We start from the raw sequence: 20758 nt of genomic DNA, 5'->3' as shown, positions 1-20758 counted from the left end.
GGCTTTTGACAAGGTTAAAAAACAAAATAAAAGCTCATGGGATGGGAAGACGGTGGAAGACGGTGGCGTAGTGGTAATGTCACTAGACTGGTAATCCAGAGGCCTGGGCTAATGCCTTGGGGACATGGGTTCAAATCCCACCATAGCAGCTGGTGGAATTTAAATTCGGTTAATTAACAAAAATCTGGAATTGAAAGCTAGTCTCAGTAATGGTGCCATGAAACTATCATCAATTGTTGTAAAAACCCATCTCGTTCACTAATATCCTTTAAGGAAGGAAATCTGCTGTCCTTACCTGGTCTGGTCTACATGTGACTCCAGACCCACAGCAATGTGGTTGACTCTTAACTGTCCTCTGAAATGGCCTGGCAAGCCACTCAATTCAAGGGCAGTTAGGAACGGGCATCAAATGGTGGCCTGCCATAAAAGAATAAAAATCCAGGGGAAAGTAGCAAGCTGGATACAAAATTAGATCAGTGGCAGGAAACAAAGGGTAATGGTTGATGGATGTTTTTGCGACAGGAAGGTTGTTTCCAGTGGTATTCCTCAGGGCTCAGTACTAGGTTCCCTGATTTTTGTGGTACATATTAATGATTTGAACTTAAATGTAAGGGGCATGATCAACAAGTTTGCAGGCGACACAAAAATTGGTCTTGTGGTTGATAGCGAGGAGGATAGCTGTAGACTGCTGGAATATTTCAATGGACTGGTCAGGTGGGCAGAAAAGTGGCAAATGAAATTCAACCTGGAGAAGTGTGAGGTGATGCATTTGGGGAGGTCAAACAAGGCAAAGGAACACACAATAAATGGGAAGATACTGAGAGGCGTAGAAGAAGTGAGGGATCTTGGAGTGTCTGTCCACAGATCCCTGAAGGCAGCAGGACAGGTCGATAAGGTGGTTAAGAAAGACATATGGAATCCTTTCCTTTATTAGCTGAGGCATAGAATATAAGAGCAGGGAGGTTATGTTGGAGCTAAATAAAACATTAGTTAGGCATACTTGAGTACTGTGTGCAGTTATGGTCACCTCATTACAGAAAGGATGTAATCGCACTAGAGTGGAGATTTACAAGGTTATTGCCAGGACTGGAAAATTGCAGCTAAGAGGAAAGATTTGATAGGCTGGTATTGTTTTGCTTGGAACAGAGGAGGCTGAGGGGAGATCTGACTGAGGTGTACAAGGTTGTGAGAGGCCTAGATAGAGTGGATGGGAAGTACCTATTTCCCTTAGCAGAGAGGTCAGTGACTAGGGGGCATAGATTTAAAGTAATTGGTAGAAGGATTGGGAGGGAGATGAGGAAAAATATTTTCATCCAGAGGGTGGTAGGGGTCTGGAACTCACTGCCTGAAAGGGTAGTAGAGGTAGAAAGTCTCAACTCATTTAAAAGGTGTCTGGATGTGCATCTGAAGTCCTGTAAACTGCAGGGATACACATCAAGTACTGGAAAATGGGGTTAGGGTGAGTGGCTGGTTTTTCAGCTGGCGCAGACACGATGGGCAGAGTGGCCTCCTTCTGTGCAGTACATTTTTCTACATTATCTAAATATTCTAAATAGAATATTCCTCTGAAGAGGAGGAATGTGCAGAGATGTGGGGAGGGGGCGGAGGAGTGGCAGTACATGAATTGCTCCTTAGGAGAGCCAGCACGGACACAATGGGATGAATGGCCTTTTTCTGTGCTGTAACAATTCTATGATTCTAAGCCCTTCCTATGGTGTAAATTCAATGCTAGCATACACGTTATTGGAAAAACATTTATGTCATTTTAAAATGTTGATCTTCACCACATGATGTGTACTAGATGAACGAATCCCAATTAGCGGCAGTTCCATCACAGACCGCCTCATTTTCCTCCTTGTTATTGGTCAAACTCTTCATACAAAAGAAATCTATAAGAGCAAAGAACACTCATTACCTAATAAGTCCTTAACACTAACTTCCAGTATCATAACATTGAATTTTGCAGTACAGTATCAGATAGAGAGCAAATTACTTGTGGAAAGTCATCAGATTTCAAATCAACTGCGGTGAGAATTATGTCAGTTTTAAAGGTTTTGTTTAATATTTTTCAATTTTCTCCTGAAGTAAATGGAAAATGCTGGCGTACAGTTCAGCAGACAAGTCAGCCCAAATATACCCAGCAAAAGTGACCAATCTTTGATTATGCTCAGTATCCCATAAAGTGGAATTACCACATATATCACATCTCAAATATAGCAGATATGATCGAGTATTCATATGGTAATCCTGGATTAGCTTATCATTTATCAAAATCAAAGTTGAGACATTTCGACCCATCTACCAGCTCCTGCCATGAATTTGTATCTTAGCTTTGCTACAGCAGCTGTTTCCCCTTTGTGCTTAAAACTACATGTAGAAATTCTGCAGCGGCCAAGGAAGGTATATCACCAACCAGATAATTAGTTCAGTTTACAGAATTGCTGAAGAATTTAGCAAGATCCAGGATGACATCTGATATCTCATGCCATACCCGCAACTGCTAGTGCCCTTCTCCCTCTTGCCTTCCCCTCATTTTTTAAACATGGGTTATGTTCCATCCCTTCAACCATTTTTTCCCCTTTTGTACGGATTATGCGCTCCCCGAAAAGAACAACTTCATTTATATAGCGCCTTTCACAACCATAAGAGGTTCCAAAGCACTTTACAGCCAATGAAATACTTCTGAGGTGTAGTCATTGTCGTCATTTTGGAAATGCGGCAACCAATTTGTGCACAGCAAGTTCCCACAACAGCAATGTGATAATGACCAGGTAAACTGTTATCTTGTGATATTGATTGAGGGATAAATATTGGCCAGGACATTGAGGATAATTCCCCTACTCTTAGAGTCATAGAGTTTTACAGCACAGAAACAGGCCCTTCGGCCCAATGCGCCTGCGCCGACCATCAAGCACCCATCCTAACTAATCCCATTTCCCCACACTTGGCCCGTAGCCTTGTATGTTATGGCGTTTCAAGTGCTCATCCAAACACTTCTTGAATGTCGTGAGTGTTCCTGCCTCTACCACCCCTTCAGGCAGTGTGGTCCAGATTCCAACCACCCTCTGGGTGAAAATATTTTTCTTCAAATCCCCTCTAAACCTCCTGCCCATTACCTTAAATCTATGCCCACTAGTTATTGACCCCTCTACTAAGGGAAAAAGTTTCTTCCTATCTATCCTATCAGTGCCCCTCATAATTTTGTATACCTCAATCAGGTCCCCCCTCTGCCTTCTCCGTTCCAAGGAAAACAACCCCAGCCTATCCAGTCTGTCTTCATAACTGAAATGCTCCAGCCCAGGCAACATCCTGGTGTATCTCCTCTGTACCCTCTCCACTGCAATCACATCCTTCCTATAGTGTGGCAACCAGAACTGTACACAGTACTCCAGCTGTGGCCTAACTAGCGTTTTATACAGTTCCGTCATAACTTCCCGACTCTTATACTCTATGCCTTCGAAGTAGAGGCATGGGATCTTTTATGTCCACCTGACAAGGCAGAGGAGGCCTCAGTTTAACATTGCAGCTCATCCTCAGTATTGCTCTAGAGTGTCAGCCTAGCTTTTTGTGCTCAAGTCCTGGAATGGGATTTGAATTCACAACCTTCTGACGCAGAGGCGGCTATACTCCCAACTGAGCCACAGATGACACACAAAAGCAATAATGGATGAAATTAGCCTATCATTCCTGTTACATGAGACTTCTGTGACTGATGCAACATTACACAGGTTTAACAGTTGAAGAGCAATTTACCTGGATGCTCCTCAAATTTTTCGAGGTGATTGTGTCTCATTCATTCTAATTAAAATTCTGCAAACCTCACTAGGCTTTCAGACCCACCAAGGTCCACTTATTTCCAGTATCAATCTCAGTTATGCCTGGAAGAGTAACGTCTGTATGGATCAGCAACCTGAAAACAAAAGAAAAGGTTAATGTTTTGCGTGATGCTTCATCAGATTCATTCTATGTGTTTTTTTTCTTAATAATAATTCAAATCTAGCCATTTCAATTAGTTTGAGACCTGTGCTTTCATATACTTTCTAATGGTATGTCAACTCTGGCTCAGTTGGTAGCACTTGTCTCCCACTTCAGTCATATTCAACTTGAAACGTTAACTGTTTCTCTCTCTCCACCGATGCTGCCAGACCTGCCGAGTATTTCCAGCACTTTGATTTTATATTCCAGCTCTGATCCGGTTAAGTGCCGCTTCAGAAAAATAAAGCGCTTTTATTGAGACTCCTTGTTTGCATAATCAGAAATGTCATGGCCAAACTAATCGGTGTGATGAACAACACTCGAGACTTACCCAAGTTACTACACTGAATGGCGACAATAAATGTCTGGAGTACCTTAATAATTTAAATGGGAAAACCAGAAGGCAAGTTCCAGAATCCGAGACACCCCTCCTGTGTTCCAGAACCTGAAGCCCTCCCACAATCCAGAACCCGAATTACTCCGGTGTCACTGAAATGGAGACCCTCCTGCATTCCAGAACCTGAATCCCTCCAGAACCCAAATCCTTCCAGCATTCCTGAACCTGAATCCTTCTACATTCCAGAACCTGAATCCCTCCAGTGATCCAGAACCTGAATCCTTCTACATTCCAGAACCTGAATCCCTCCAGTGATCCAGAACCCAAATCCTTCCAGCATTCCAGAACCTGAATCCTTCTGACATTCCAGAAACTGAATCCCTCCAGTGATCCAGAACCCAAATCCTTCCAGCATTCCAGAACCTGAATCCATCCAGTGATCCAGAACCCAAATCCTTCCAGCATTCCAGAACCTGAATCCCTCCAGAACCCAAATCCTTCCAGCATTCCAGAACCTGAATCCTTCTGACATTCCAGAACCTGAATCCCTCCAGTGATCCAGAACCCAAATCCTTCCAGCATTCCAGAACCTGAATCCTTCTGACATTCCAGAAACTGAATCCCTCCAGTGATCCAGAACCCAAATCCTTCCAACATTTCAGAACCTGAATCCCTCCAGTGATGCAGAACCCATACACATCCCAAATTCCAGAATTGGACCCTTGCCTGCACCGAGCTTCTGTCACTAGTGACAATCCCGTCACTTCCCAGCATCTATCCTGCCATCCCATGGTGCCACGCGGCACGCATTCAAAATCCCATTACAAAATAAATACTTTTTGTTCACAGATTTCACCAGAAAAAACTGGACGGTAGCACCAAAGAAAATAAATAAATGGCGCTCCACCGGTTGGCCGTCTTTTAGCAGTTAACGTCTTTTTTACGTGTTCATCTTGGGCTGGTTATATCGTTACCTCTTGTCTCCTTTTCGCCTTGTTTTTTTTCTTTCAGTCGCCTCTTGTCTCCATCGGCGCTCTTTGGTTTTTCTCTATCAACATTATGGCGGCGGAGTAAGGAGGTTGTCAGGATTTTTCGTACCATCGAGAGGCAAATTGGGTATTATTAGCACTAACCGGCGGCTCCAGGCCAGTTCTTCAGCTCTTGTGTGTTTGGAGTGCGACTGACAGCAGCGACATGGTGAGTGAGGATCCGGGCGGGTGTCGGGATGAACACGCGGTCTCGGCCCCGCATTATACGAATTAGGAGCAGGAGTCGGCCAGCTCCGCCATTCAATAAGTTCATGGCTGAACTGATTTCTCCACATTTCCACCTACCCTTGATAATCTTTCACCCCCTTGCTTATCAAGAATCAATCTACCTCTGCCTTTCAAAGACTTTGCTTCCACTGCCTTTTGAGGACGGGAATTCTAAAGACTCATGACCGTCAGAGAAAAAAGATTTCTCCTCATCTCTGTCTTAAATGGGCGACCCCTTATTTTAAACAGTGACCCCTAGTACTAGATTCTCCCACAAGGGGAAACATCCTTTCCACATCCACCCTGCCGAGACCCCTCAGGATCTTATATGTTTCAATCAAGTTGCCTCTTACTCTTCTAAATTCCAGCGGATACAAGCCTAGCCTGTCCAGTCTTTCTTCATAAAACAGCCCGCCCATTCCAGGTGTTCGTCTAGCAAACCTTCTCTGTACTGCCTCCAACGCATTTACATCCTTCCTTAAATAAGGAGACGAGTACTGTACACAGTACTCCAAATGTGGTCACACCAATGCCTTGTATAGTTGAAGCATAATATCCCTACTTTTGTATTTAATTCCAATTGTGATAAACAATAACATTCTATTAGCTTTCCTAATTACATGCTGTACCTGCATGCTAACCTTTTGCGATTCATGCACTAGAACACCCAGATCCCTCTGCATCTCGGAGCTCTGCAGTCTCTCACCATTTAGATAATATGCTTTTTTATTCTTCCTGCCAAAATTGACAATTTCCTATTTTCCCACATTATACTCCATTTGCCAGATCTTTGCCCACTCACTTAACCTATCTATATCCCTTTGTAACCTCTTCATATCCTCTTCACAACTTACTTTCCTAGCTATCTTTGTGTCATCAGCAAATTTAGCAACCCTACCTTCGGTCCCTTTATCCAAGTCATTTATATAAATTGTAAAAAGTTGAGGCCCCAGCACAGATCTCTGTGACACACCACTCGTTACATCTTGCCAACCAGAGAGTGACCCATTTATGCCTACTCTCTGTTTCCTGTTAGCTAACCAATCTTCTATCCATGCCAATATGTTACCCCCTACACCATGAGCTTTTATTTTGTGCAATAACCTTTGATGTGGCACCTTATCAATGGCAGGACACCAAGCTCGGGCTCCTCCCGCCAGTTACCGGCATTTCCAACCTGCACTTAAAATCCCAAACTTCTGTCCCCGGTTTACTAAACCGCCTCCGCACTTTAAACACTACCTGATTTTAGATGTTTTTTGTTAACATTTTGCAGAGGTGGAGGAGTGGGGACCTAACGTTAGCTTCCTGAAAATATTAATGTCCAGTTTCAGATGCATGTTTATGAACATGTGCAGATACTATTATTATTTTTCGGTGCTTAAGATCTCCTGTTGAAAGTTCAGTATGTTTTTAATATAATAAATTATGGAACTTAATCACTTGATTTGAAAATTTCAGTGTAAACAATTTAGATGTAACGTGAAGGTTCCACTTGAACTTACACAAAGTTTTACAGGCAACCCTGTCTTGTTGCGCAGTCTGTTGAGACTAATCTCTTGTAGGTCAACCTTGCAAGTCAAGAAAGATTAGATTTCGTTAATTTGTATTCTACTTGTTTTCAGTTTAAGGTATTGTTGGGTGTCTGAGCTCAGAATTTCGGGACTCTTATCTGCCAAATTTCATTGCTCATTGGACTCTCATCCATTATGATTTTACATTGGTTCATGGGAATGTGAATATTGCTGTTAAGGCCAGCATTTATTGCCCATCCCTTATTGCCCTCGAGAAGTTGTTGGTGAGACATTTTGAAGTTGCTCTATGTACAGAGTAAACAAAGAGTTTTGTAACTTTTTGTGCATATCCAACGCAATCTACTCATTCAAGTTCCCAATTGCAATAACTTTTCATGTAGAGTACTTGGGTCCAGCATGTTTTGTGTGTGTATAATGAATGTGTTTCTGATTTTTGTTTACTACAGCCACAGAACGAATATGTCGAGTTACATCGTAAGCGATATGGCTATCGCTTGGACTACCATGAGAAGAAAAGGAAGAAAGAGAGTCGTGAAGCGCATGAGCGATCTCACAAAGCCAGGAAAATGATCGGTCTGAAAGCTAAATTGTACCACAAACAGCGTCATTCAGAAAAAATACAGATGAAGAAGACGTAAGTGTAACTCTTAAACTGCCATCTCAATTTTGATTGGGTGCTTAGGACATTTCTGCTCCTTTGCTTACTTTTTCAACTTAGTTGAGGTAATACTTTTTAAAATAAATGCTTTGCCCTGCCCTAGTGGTGGTCTGCCCGAGGGTAGGTTCTCTGCTATCCATCCAGGAGTGATTAGCATGACTAGGGAGGTGGGTATATGAGGTGGTTTCCCGTTACCTTCCTCAGACCGGAACAGAAATTGAACCCATGCTGTGTACCTTGTTCTGAACCACATACTAGCCATCTAGCCAACTGAGCTACCAGGTCCCCCTCAATGTTGTAAGATTTGCTAAAGTTTATAGCCTACATCAATATCTATAGTAGTTTGATAATTTAGTCTCCTACTTGCAAAAGGTTGGTCATATTTGGAAAAACAGGAACAAAATGAGCACATCTAACCAATATTTTCCAAAATTACGTAATGTAATTTTAAACAAATGTAATTTTAAACAAATCTTTCCTTTCTTTAGAAGGAAAAGGATAGCAAGCTTTGCCAATATTCACAATTATGTTGATAACTTGTACACTATTAATGTATTCCATCATTGTGAATCACATGCATTAAAGTAGTAGTGTAAAATCACAAAAGCTTAGTTACCAAAACTAATTATGTGGAAAAAGTCGTGCATTATTTGAATAGGACACCAAGGCTGCAAGCGGTCTGGTCAACCTGAGGCAGTAGCTGGGGAGGGGGGACAATATCAGTAGGATGTATACGGGGTTTGTGGCAGGGTTCGGAAGATAATGCCCTTGGTTTTGCCAGTGTTTAACTGAATGATATTGTAGCTCATTTGAGACTGAATATTGGACAAGCTGTCTCACCAAGACAGGCAATAGAGGGGTTGAGAGAACTGTGGATGAAGTTGCTAAATGCAGCATGTGGGAAGGGGAGTGGTTGGCAAGGCCTTTAGAGACTCTGGAGGAAATGTTAGGAGGGTGGGAAGAGGTTGGAGGTGCTCTGGCTACAATGAAATAGCGAAGAGTGGATTCAAGTGAAGGCAGTTCTCCTGAGCTGCACAGTGGAGAAGAGGTGTTGGAGAAGGATGGCTGCCTATCCCTGCGTTTAAATGGATGAAAAAGTAGGAACAGAAACCTCTTAAGAAATTCAGTTTAACCATAATTCCATGTAGTTAATCAAAAGTAGAGTATAAATTGTTTTGTACTTTTTGAATGAAACATTAAACTCAGCTCCTGTTTGTCTGCTCAGATGAATGTTAAAAGATCGTTTTTACTATTTGAAGGAATGAATCCCCCCCCCAAGCTCTGACCAGCATTCCTCCCTCACCTAATACAATCCAGAGCAGATTAACTTGTCATCAATTTTCATACTGTTTATACCAGTGCCAAATGGCTGCTGCACTTGTCAGTCTAACAAGTTACTGCACTTTGAAATTAATTGTGTGAAGTTCCATGAGGCATATCAACATTAATGTGCTGGATATGTGTCTTGTGTGTATCATAAATACATATTTTTGTATGTATCTCTTTTTCTAATTGATGAGAAATGCATACATATTATTACTTCTGTTGTACTGTTAACAGGGTAGCAATAAGTAACAATGGTTCTTAAGGTTGCAGGTGTATACATAGGAAATAGGAGTAGGCCATTCAGCCCCTCGAGCCTGCTCTGCCATTCAACTAGATCATGGCTGATTTTCTAAGTCAATGCCATTTTCCCGCACTATCCCCATAGTATGAATAAATGAAACATTTTCCCCTAGACAAGCTGTAATTAGCAAGGATCAGTACTTGGGCCTCACTATTTGCAATCTATATTAATGACGCACTCAGTCCCCTCTTGTGACGTATCCAAGTTTGCTAATGATTCAAAGTTAGGTGGGAACGTAAGTGGTGAAGAGGACGCAGAGAGGTTGCAGAGGGATATAGACAGGAAGGGCGAGTGGACAAGAACAAGGCAGATGGAATACAATGTGGCAAGGTGTGAAGTTATCCATTTTGGTAGGGAAAATAAAAAAGCAGAATATTTTTAGAATACACACATTTCCCAGTCTCTCACCATTCAGAGGGGCCTGGGTGTCCTTGTTCACAAATCACAGAAAGTTAACGTTCAGGTACGGCAAGCAATTAGGAAGGCAAATGGTATATTAGCTTTTGTTACAAAAGGATTGGAGTATAAGAGTAAAGAAGTCTTACTACAGTTACACAGGGCATTGGTGAAGCCACATCTGGAGTACTGTGTGCAGTTTTGGTCTCCTTACCTAACGAAGGGCATACTTACCCTAGGATGAGGGGACTAGGCCTATATCCCTTGGGGATTAGAAGAATGAGAGTTGGATCTATTTGAAACACATAAAATTCTCAAGGGGCTTGACAGGGTAGATGCTGAGAAAATGGTTCCCCTGGCTGGGGAATCCAGAACACAGGGTCACAATCTCAGAATTAGGGATCTGCCATTTAGGACTGAGTTGAGGATTTCTTTTTATTGAAAGGGTTGTGAATCCTTGGAATTCTCTAGCCCAGAGAAATGCTCAGTCGTTGTGAATATTCAAGACAGGGGTCGATAGATTTTTGGGTTTTAAGGATATATGGGAATAGTGCAGGAAGGTGAATTTGAGGTAGAAGATCAGCCACGATCTTATTCAATGACAATAGGCTTGAAGAACCAAATGGCCTATTCCAGCTCCTATTTCTTAAGTTCTTATGCTATATTTTAGGGTTGGGGGAGCCTAGCAAGTGGTTTGGTATATCAAGAGGTGAGGTGAGACTGACTGCCCTTGACTTCAAGGTAGCATTTGACCGAGTATGGCATGAAGGGGCTCGAGCAAAATTGAAGTCAGTGGGAATCTGGGAAAACTCAACTGGTCGGAGTCATAACTAGAACAATGGAGGATTCTTGTGGTTGTTGGATGCCAATCATTTCAGCCACAGGACACTGCAGGAGTTGCTCAGGGTAGTGTGCTAGGCCCAGACATTTTCAGCTGCTTCATCAATGACCTTCCCTCCAATGCAAGGTCAGAAGTGGGGATGTTCATTGATGACTGCACAGTGTTCAGTACCATTCGCAACTTCTGAAGTCGTGAATTATCGCATGCAGTTGGACCCGAATAACATTCATGCCGGACAAATGCCAGGCAATGACCATCTCCAACAAGAGAAATTCTAACCATCTCCCCTTGACATTCAATGGCATTACCAACCTAGAGACCCCACCATCAATATCCCGAGGGTTACCATTGGCTAGTCCAGTTAAGTCTCTAGTCATATAAATACTGTGACCTGAAGAGGTCAAAGGCTGGGAATTTTGCAGTAACCCATCTCCTGACTCCTCAAAGACTGTCCATCATCTGCAAGGCATAAGTCAGGAGTGTGATGGAAAACTCACCACTCGCCTCGATGAGTGCAGCTTCAACAACATTCGAAGCTCGGCACCATCCAGGACAAAGTAGCCTGCTTGATTGGCACTCCATCCATCATCTGAAACATTCACTCCCTCCACCACTGGCTAATAGTGGCAGCAGTGTGTACTATGTACAAGGTGCACTGCAGCAACTCACCAAGCCTCCTTTAACAGCACCTTCCAAACCCACAACTCCTACCACCTAGAAGAACAAGGGAAGCAAATGCACGAGGACACTACCACCTGCAAGTGGTCACACAGCATCTTGACTGGGAAGTATTTCTTCACTGTCTTCGGGTCAAAATTCTGGAATTCCCTCCCAAGAGCACAGTGGTACCTACTCCACATGGACTGCAGTGGTTTAAGAAGGCAGCTTACCACCGCCTCTCGAGGGCAATTAGGGATGGGCAATAAATGCTGGTCTTGTTGGTGACGCTCTCATCCCATGAACAAATAAATAAAAGACAAGTGACAAACAGCAGAGGCAGCTGAATGGATGGTCTCAGCGTTAATGACAAAGAAGTCCATTAGCTGCTTGCAGTTGTTGGAACACAGTTGGGGCAGGGAAGACGGGTTTAAGAAGAAGTTGGTACTGCTGAGAGAAGCTGGCCGTTATCTTTGCTTTCTAGGGTTATCCTGGATTGGTGGGTATTTCGGGCAAAGAAGAGAGAGGGGTCTACTAACACTTGATGTTGAGCTGGATCTGGTGATGGATGGTTAAACTTAACCTTGTTTGTCAACTTGAAGAATGCTTGACGATGTTTTCTTTTCACCCCTAGTTGCCTTGTCTAGTTCTGTAATTCTTTTTGGCCTGATTCTCTGATTATGGTATTTAATAGAAAGGTTTTATTGTGTATTAAATGCATCATTATTGTCAAGATGTTTCCCATCAATGAGGAAGGATTCCCCTTAAACTTTTCTCCCACCTTGAATGTTATATAAGTTCATCTTTCCCTGGTGAATAATATACTGGTCTTTGGTTGGGAATGCTTCATGATAGTGCCTTGCAAGAAGGATCAGAAAGGAGAATTACCCTCCAAAGGCAGTAAAAAGTGTTTTTTTTTAAAAATATAGCATGTTATTTTACTTAAAACACATACTTGTTCCATCTCTGCAGTATCAAAATGCATGAACAGAGAAACACAAAACAGAAGAATGATGAGAAGACACCAGAAGGAGCTATACCAGCCTATCTGCTTGACAGAGAGGGCCAATCCCGTGCCAAAGTCCTATCCAACATGATCAAACAGAAGAGAAAAGAGAAAGCTGTAAGTGAAGAATCTTGTGTATCTTTGACACCGAAACTTGAATCTGCAGTTGTCTGTTTTTCTTTTTGAGAGTATCCATTTATACGGGTCTTTGAAGGAACTGTTTGTTTTAAAGTTTCAGCCATGGCTCATTTAGAAGCACTCTCACCTCTGAAGATCATTGGTTGAAGTCCCACAGAGGAATTGAACACGTAATGTAAACTGCCACTTTCATGCAGTACCGAGGTAGTGTTACAGTGTCGGAGGTGCTGTCTTTTGTACAAGGCCCCCATTACCCTCTCAGATAGGTGTAAAATACCCCATGGTTCTATTTGTATAAGAGGAAGGGTGTTCCAGTGCCCTGGCCAACATTTATCTCTTAATCAACACTGCCAAAACGCATTATCTGCTTATTTTTCTCATTGCCGTTGGTGGGACCTTGCTGTGCACATGTTGGTTGCCACATTTCCCTATAATACATCAGTGACTACATTTCAAAAAGCACTTTATTTGCTGTGAAGCACTGTAGGATGTCCTGAGATTGTGAAAGGTGCTATGTAAATGCAAAGTTCTCTTTGTTTCCCTTTAATATAATGTGCACCTTGCCACCGGTACATTTTCTTGTACTACTGCATTCAAAGGCTGGTACTACCCAATTCATGCAGCTAGAAATCAAGGGTGTTACAGTATTGTTTACAATACTTTTATATTTTCCCATCACAAGAGGACTGCAGGGAATCTGGTGCCTTTTGAGGGATAATGGCATATAATTCTCTCGTGTAGATGAAGCAGGATTATAAATTAAAATTCTATGTAAATTATTCTTTGGCAGGGTAAATGGGAAGTACCTTTACCAAAAGTACGTGCTCAAGGAGAAACTGAAGTTCTGAAAGTTCTCCGCACAGGTAAACGGAAGAAGAAAGCTTGGAAGAGAATGGTTACTAAAGTCTGCTTTGTCGGAGATGGATTCACTCGGAAACCACCTAAATATGAAAGATTCATCAGACCTATGGTGAGTTACAAACCTAGCTGGAGAAGAAGATTTGTGTCCGTGTAACTTTAACTGAATCGGCTTGTATAATTTGTACCAAGAGTTAATAAAAATGAGTGTAATGAATTATTAACGGTTCAGAGTGCCGAGGAAGGACAGACTCGATAGAAAATGAGATGGAGTAACTCTGTCAGGCTATTAAGGCAGTAGACCCATTAGTACAAGAAATGTTTTCCAATGAGCATGTGTGATGTAGAGTATTGAGTGGAAAAGAACAAAAGTCATTTTAAAAGTTTGCTATAAACTGTCAGATCAAAACAAGGGACAGAGTACTCTATGAATAGTTAAGGAAGGTATCGGAGCAAAAAGGCCATACTGATAGATTCAACCAACCTGAAATAAACTGGGAACATCCATGCGTTCTACAATTTGAGTTAATGAGTAGGAAACAATCCAGTGTTATCATTAGCTTCAGTAAAAGTAATTTTAAGACAAACATAGGAAATTTTTTTTTTATTCATTCATGGGATGTGGGCGTCGCTGACTAGGCCAGCATTTATTGCCCAGCCCTAATTGCCCTTGAGAAGGTGGTGGTGAGCTGCTTTCTTGAACCGCTGCAGTCCGTGTAAGGTAGGTATGCCCACAGTGCTGTTAAGAAGGGAGTTCCAGAATTTTGACCCACCGACAGTGAAGGAACGGCGATATAGTTCCAAGTCAGGATGGTGTGTGACTTCGATGGGAACTTGCAGGTGGTGGTGTTCCCGTGCATTTGTTGCCCTTGTCCTTCTAGTTAGTAGAAGTCGTGGGTTTGGAAGGTGCTGTCGAAGGAGCCTTGGTGTGTTGCTGCAGTGCATCTTGTAGATGGTACACACTGCTGCCACTGTGCGTCGGTGGTGGAGGGAGTAAATGTTTGTAGATGGGGTGCCAATCAAGCAGACTGCTTTGTCCTGGACAGTATCAAGTTTCTTGAGTGTTGTTGGATCTGCACCCATCGAGGCAAGTGGAGAGTATTCCATCACACACCTGATTTGTGCCTTGTGGACAGGCTTTGAGGAGTCAGGTGGTGAGTTACTTGCCACAGGATTCCTAGCATCTGACCTGCTCTTGTAGCCATGATATTTATGTGGCTACTCCAGTTCAGTTTCTGGTCAGTGGTAACCTCTAGGATGTTGACTGTGGGGGCTTCAGCAATCGTAATGCAATTGAATGTCAAGGGGACAGTCCTATTGGTCTATATTAGTTCCAGAAGAAGGTCAGCCGCACTGCTTATGATTGGGATCATCCTAGGTAAAATTTGGACATGGTTAAGGAGGTGACTGGAAGAGACTAATTCAAGCAATTACATTGGGCTGCAGGAATGTACTAAATGGACAGCCTTTAGTGTTAGGCCAGGGCCCTGTTGTTTCTGGTCTACATAAATTGGTCAGATGTGTAGATGGTTCTACACTATGGGAGACGGTGCTTTCTGAAAGCTGAAAATATATTAAATACATTTGTGCAAGATCTAAATACTAAAAGAAAACTGGGACACACTATTGTTTTGAACAAGCAGAAAGCAAAGTGTGGGGCGGGGGGGGGGTGGGGGTGATTGGAGAGCTTGAACAAAAGATGTGGAAATTAAATAGACCACACATGGACCATTTCCAAACATTACAGGGCAACAATTAACCAAAGTTGTGATGGCAGTGTTGTATTGGATTCTAGTCAGGCTGCACCTTGAATTCATTAACAGCCTTGATCCAAACACGGACACAAGAGGTGAGGTGAGAGTGACTGCCCTGGACATCAAGCCAGCAGTTGACGTGTGTGGCATGAAGGAGTCCCAGCAAAATTGAAGTCACTGGGAATCGGGTGTGGGTGGGGAGGTTGCGGAACCCGCCACTGGATGGAGTCATACCCAGCACAAAGGAAGGGGCATGTGGTTGTTGGAGGCCAATCATCTCAGCCCCAGGACATTGCTGCAGGAGTTCCTCAGTATAGTGTCCTAGGCCAAACCATCTTCACCTGCTTCATCAATGACCTTCAATCATAAGGTCAGAAGTGAGGATGTTTGCTGATGAGCGCGCAGTGTTAAGTACCTTTCGCAACTCTTTAGATACCGAAGCAGTCTGTGTCCATATGCAGCAAGACCTGGACCACATTCAGGTTTGATAAGTGGCAAGTAACATTTGCGCCACACAAGTGCCAGGCAATGACTGTCTCCAAAAAGAGGCAATTTAACCATCACCCTTCAACATTCAACAGCATTACCATCCTGAGTTCCCCAGCCATCAACATCTTGGGGGTTTCCATTGACCAGAAACTTAACTGGACCAGCCACATAAATATTGTGGCTACAAGCAAAGGTCAGAGGCTGGGAATTCTGCTGCGAGTCACTAACCACCTGACTCCCCAATGCCTGTCCACCATCTACAAGGCACAAATCAGGAGTGTGATGGAATACTCCCCACTTACCTGGATGGGTGCAACTCCAACACTGAAGAAGCTCGACACCATCCAAGACATAGCAGTCCACTTGGTCAGCACCCCGTCTACCACCTTAAACATTCACTCCCTCCATCACCGACGCAGTGTGAACCATATACTAGATGCACTGCAGCGCCTCGCCAAGGCTCCGTAGACAGCACCTACCAAACCTCTGCCACCTCGAAGGACGAGGGCAGCAGACCACGGGAACACTATCATCTGAAAGTTCCCCTCCAAGTCACACACCATCCTGACTTGGAACTATATCACCGTTCCTTCACTGTCGCTGGGTCAAAATCCTGTTACTCCCTCCCTAACAGCACTGTGGTGTACCTACGCCACATGGACTGCAGTGGTTCAAGAAGGCAGCTCACCACCACCTTCTCCAGGGCAATTAGGCTAGGCAATAAATGCTGGCCTTGCCAGCGACGCTCACATCCCATGAATGAATTCAAACCGTGAGGTACAATAGAACCATACAAACCCTGGAATCTTTGCAGAGAAGGGAGTCCAGGCTGATCCCTAGTGTCAGTGAACCTATTTTGAGGAAAGGTTGAAAAAACTTGGATTCTAGGTGCATGAGTAGGCACCCTGATTCAAGATACTAGTAGAATTAAGAAGATTAATCCTGTGTAATATTTCAAGTTAAAACAGCACAAGTGCAGGAATGGGGACATTGTTTTACAAACTGGTAAAAGGCAGGGTCAGGACAAATCAGGAAGCATTTCTTTACACCTGGAATGATTTTCCAGTTAGAGTAATGGAGGTAGCAATAAAAAAAATGAAGAGGCGGCTGGATGCTTTGGAAATCATACATTTCTATGAAGGATGTGCAAGATAGCCTTTGCCTCTGAACTTATTGTGAATATACAATAATAAATAAATGTTCAGTTTTGCTGTTATTTGGTTTTCTTCCCACCAATTAAATAGCTTATCCAGTTTAAAAAAAAACTTAGAATGCAGTTTCTTGTTTGTGATCCCTTCTGCAAAAGAGAAGATAGACTTAATTGTAATTATTTTGCTGTACAGGGTTTACGTTTTAAGAAGGCACATGTAACCCATCCAGAGCTCAAGGCCACCTTCTGTTTACCTATACTTGGTGTTAAGAAGAACCCATCATCCCCTTTATATACAACATTAGGTAAGAAAAATATATAAACTTTGTTCCATAACCAATTGTGGCAAGAATAATTCAAGCTGATTTCTTTCTTTGGTGAAATGCCTTGTCTTCTAAACCCGTGTACCATCATTCTGTGGTAACGTCTTTGCAAGAATAGGTATGTGAGCAGAATTGGTAATAAATAGGGTTTAAAATCCGGGAGGGAAAATGGTCCCAAGTCCTCTCTGCAGACAGTTCCTCAAGTTGCCTCTTGTTGAATTTGTTTTTAAAGGTTTCTGTGTTTCCAACCAGAAAGAAGGATTTGAATAGCTATTCCAACATTATAAAGTTGTTGTATTATTCCAATTTAATAATTTGCTGTTTCAAAATTTTCACAATTAGGATATTGAATTAAATTGGGTCCAGTATCCCTTGTGTAAAGGCCTATTTATAAATTCTATGTCTGTTCATACTTAATGTATAAATTGACTTCTAATACAAAAGGACCACCAATTGAGAATTCTCAAGAAGAAAATCGCATGTATTTTATCCATATTCAACCACTTGATTTGAATTGGATATTTAGTTAAGGCCTACATAAAGATTAAGAAAAGGCACATTTTTGAATGAGAACAGAAAACAAGCATCTTAATTCTTGGGTCAGTTGAGTCCTCAAGAAGTTCAGAGTCTGAAAGCAACATAAATTGTTATGGCTATGGTTTAAGAGTTTGTAAGTCATTTCTCAAAGCAATTACACATGTTCAGTATGAATTTTCAGGTGGTTAGTAGTAAGGGTGGGTAGTTCCATAGATGGTTCATCTGTTTCCCTAGGATGTTAAGAGATTGTCAACACTTGTGTTTCTCTAGGTGTTATTACTAAGGGTACTGTCATCGAAGTGAATGTAAGTGAGCTTGGCTTAGTCACTCAAGGCGGCAAAGTTGTCTGGGGTGAGTAACAAATATTTTCTACATTGTACTTGGAACCTTAATAGTGTAGTGCACTCAAATCCTTTTGGGACCGTTGTTAAATTCCAGAACGCCAGCCATTAATAATTCTGATATGATTTCTATTAGTGAAGGTTAATCTTTGCAAGTGGTCTTTCTCTATTGTGAAGTTTCACACTGTTAAACTTCAATGTTGTGAAGTAACCAATGTTTTATAAATTACACAAGTTCTTACGAATCCCTAGGATTTCTATCTGCTTATTGATTCTTTACTTTAAAAAGAAAACTACTGTTCATGCTGCACACAATGTAGTTGCATTTTTTCTTTTATCTTTGACTACATCCTCCCTTTCCAATTTTTTTTATATTCGTTTGTGGGATGTGGGCATCACTGGCTAGGCCAGCATTTATTGCCCATCTGTAATTGCTCTTGAACTGAGTGGCTGCTAGGCCATTTCAGAGGGCATTTTAAGAGTCAACCACATCGCTGTGGGCCTGGAGTCACATGTAGGCCAGACCAGGTAAGGACAGCAAATTTACTTCCCTGAAGGACATTAGTGAACCAGATGAGTTTTTACAACAATCGACATGGTCATCGTTAAACTAGCTTTTTTAAATTCCAGATTTATTAATTTAATTCAGATGTCACCATCTGCTGTGGTGGGATTCGAACCCATGTCCCCAGAGCTTTAGCCTGGGCTCTGGATTACTAGTCCAGTGACATTACCATTATACCACCCCCTAAATTAGCTGCCAACTAATCTTAAGTAGAAAATGTATATAGTTAGTTGTTTGGGGGAAATACGAAACAAAGGATAGTCAGCTGAGCCTTCCAAATAGATTGAGGGAAGATTCCATATAGCATTCTTTCCAATACTGTGTGTATGTTTCTTATGAGGGTAGCAATTGTAGCATTAGCCAGTTTTCTTATTTGGAAATTTCAGAATGGGACTCATTTCTTTTGTTTCCTCTTCTGAGAGGTGCACATCACTGATACCACCAACAGTAGAAACTTGTACTGCTGATAAATTGTGTTGGGATTGGCTTTTGTAAATAATCAGTCGTGCATTGGTCCCATACTTGTACCATCCTGGATTAGACTGCTTTCACACGTTCTTGCACAATCTGTTTCTTCATGCCAGCTGCTCTATGATTGTGACTAGTACCTTAACCTTCCTCAAGCAAGGGCAGCCAATATAATATGGCACAAAAACAAGAAATGCTGGATTCACTCAGCAGGTCTGGCAGCATCTGTGGAAAGAGAAGCAGAGTTAGAAGAAGGGTCACTGACCCGAAACGTTAACTCTGCTTCTCTTTCCACAGATGCTGCCAGACCTGCTGAGTGAATCCAGCATTTCTTGTTTTTGTTTCAGATTTCCAGCATCCGCAGTATTTTGCTTTCAATATAATATGGCATTGCCCACATGCTGAATTTCCAAACAGCTGGCACTGCACTTCCCTAATGGGGGTATTAGTATTACTGCATTGTGTTTTAATAAGTAATTCCAAATTTATTAACATTTAATGGTTATGGAAATAGTGGTCTGTAGTAATGTCAGAGGAATTGTGTGCATCTCCGATGCAAAATAAACTTGTGTAATGTGTTGTGATCTGAGCCATTTGTAGTGCAATATGTATTTACAAAAAGCATTGTGTACTTTAGTTGAAACTAACATGTTTTTTCCTTTCCCTTCAGGTAAATATGCACAAGTAACAAATAACCCTGAAAATGATGGCTGCATTAATGCAGTTCTGCTCGTTTAAATCACCAGAACACAGAACTGTGACATGAATATTAAATGGACTTGGACATAATATCAACCTTCAGTAACCAAAACTAACTGGAAGGACAAAATTATACTGTTAATCAAGGTCTGACCATATTTGAGCTCTGATGCAAGATCCAGAAAAAAAGCAGTATTTTGTACAATTTCTGTACTTTCATTATTTATGAATCAGCCTACAGTAACGAAGGCCAAGAGAAAATAAACAACCAGCTTTCAAATTTTTTTGTAACCTCTGGTTTGTAAGCTTTACATACTTTTAACTGAAATCAGCAAGTAGCTGGTGTGGTATGGTGATCTGATACCAGTGATGAGCTTCTACAGTTAGTAGTCATAACTTCAAGCCCACTCCAGGATCTTAATATAGACTGATACTTCCCTATAGTACTGAAGGATTCAGGCGTTGTTAAAGTGGTCAAACTGAAGCCTCACCTGCCTGTTCAGGTAGTCTAAAATATCCTGTGCTACTATTTGAAGATCAGGGAGTTGTTTCACAAAAGCAAAATATGATAGATGCTGGAAATTTGAAATAAAATCAGAAAATGCTGGAAATACTCAGCAAGTCAGTCAGCATCTGTGGAGAGGGAAACAGTTAATATTTAGGTTAATGACCTTTTTTCAGAACTACAAAACCTTTTCTACTTCTGATGCAAGGTCAATGACCTGAAACATCAACTCTGTTTCTCTTTCCACAGATGCAGCACGACCTCAGTATTTCCAGCATTTTTCTGTTTGTTAGGGTATTCTTTTGAGGTCCTGATCAGCATTTATCTCTCAACTCACACCACTATAAAAACAGGTTAGCAAGTCTTCTCATTATTGTTGTAGGACTTGCTGCTGTGTTTTCCCACATAAGCGACCTAATTTCAAAAGTAATTCATTGGCTGTGAACTGTATTGGTACATCCTACAGATATGATCAAATGCTACAGACTTCCTGCCCCCTTTAGGGGCAGGAATATGTGCGATGCATTAAATTTCATCTGAAGCAATTAGACACTCAGCTTCTAAAATAAGCAATTTTATCTGCAGCTTTGTGTTCCATGTCTTTGAAACCAATTTAAATGTTCTTGAGCTGAACTGCTATAGA

At 41.9% G+C, this 20758-nt stretch overlaps 2 protein-coding genes across 8 annotated transcripts in view; one reads left to right on the top strand and one right to left on the bottom strand.

The window, feature by feature from the left end:
* gfm2 (GTP dependent ribosome recycling factor mitochondrial 2) overlaps positions 1–5262 on the bottom strand; it is a 60433-nt gene extending 55171 nt beyond the window's left edge. For 4 of the 7 annotated variants that reach the window (XM_068029521.1, XM_068029525.1, XM_068029526.1 and 1 more), the window contains exons 1-3: positions 5039–5262; positions 3754–3910; positions 1785–1889 (exon numbers count right to left, since the gene is read on the bottom strand). In XM_068029521.1, coding sequence (XP_067885622.1) covers positions 1785–1847 — 63 coding nt within the window. In that variant the 5' untranslated portion in view covers positions 1848–1889; positions 3754–3910; positions 5039–5262. Of the gene's footprint in view, positions 1–1784; positions 1890–3753; positions 3911–4037; positions 4589–5038 lie in introns of those variants that run through there. The other 3 variants (XM_068029524.1, XM_068029522.1, XM_068029523.1) reach the window with 3 other exon arrangements.
* A 77-nt stretch (positions 5263–5339) lies between these two features.
* On the top strand, positions 5340–19890 carry nsa2 (NSA2 ribosome biogenesis homolog (S. cerevisiae)). Its single transcript, XM_068029534.1, has 7 exons — positions 5340–5509; positions 7550–7737; positions 12255–12405; positions 13217–13396; positions 16871–16982; positions 17808–17888; positions 19582–19890. Exons 1-7 carry the CDS (start codon positions 5507–5509, stop codon positions 19647–19649), a joined length of 783 nt encoding a protein of 260 aa, XP_067885635.1. The 5' UTR covers positions 5340–5506; the 3' UTR covers positions 19650–19890.
* The last annotated feature ends 868 nt before the right edge of the window (positions 19891–20758 follow it).

The sequence above is a fragment of the Heterodontus francisci genome, chromosome 4, assembly GCF_036365525.1.
Source record: "Heterodontus francisci isolate sHetFra1 chromosome 4, sHetFra1.hap1, whole genome shotgun sequence".
Classification (NCBI taxonomy): Eukaryota; Metazoa; Chordata; class Chondrichthyes; order Heterodontiformes; family Heterodontidae; genus Heterodontus; species Heterodontus francisci.
Note: the sequence above shows the minus strand (reverse complement) of the source record. Positions and strands in the feature narration are given on the sequence as shown.

Excerpts from the sequence above, each read along its gene's own strand:
- nsa2 (XM_068029534.1), top strand. Across the intron at positions 13,397-16,870 it reads AAAGATTCATCAGACCTATG|GGTTTACGTTTTAAGAAGGC; the intron begins GTGAGTTACAAA and ends TTTGCTGTACAG. Across the intron at positions 16,983-17,807 it reads CCCTTTATATACAACATTAG|GTGTTATTACTAAGGGTACT; the intron begins GTAAGAAAAATA and ends GTGTTTCTCTAG.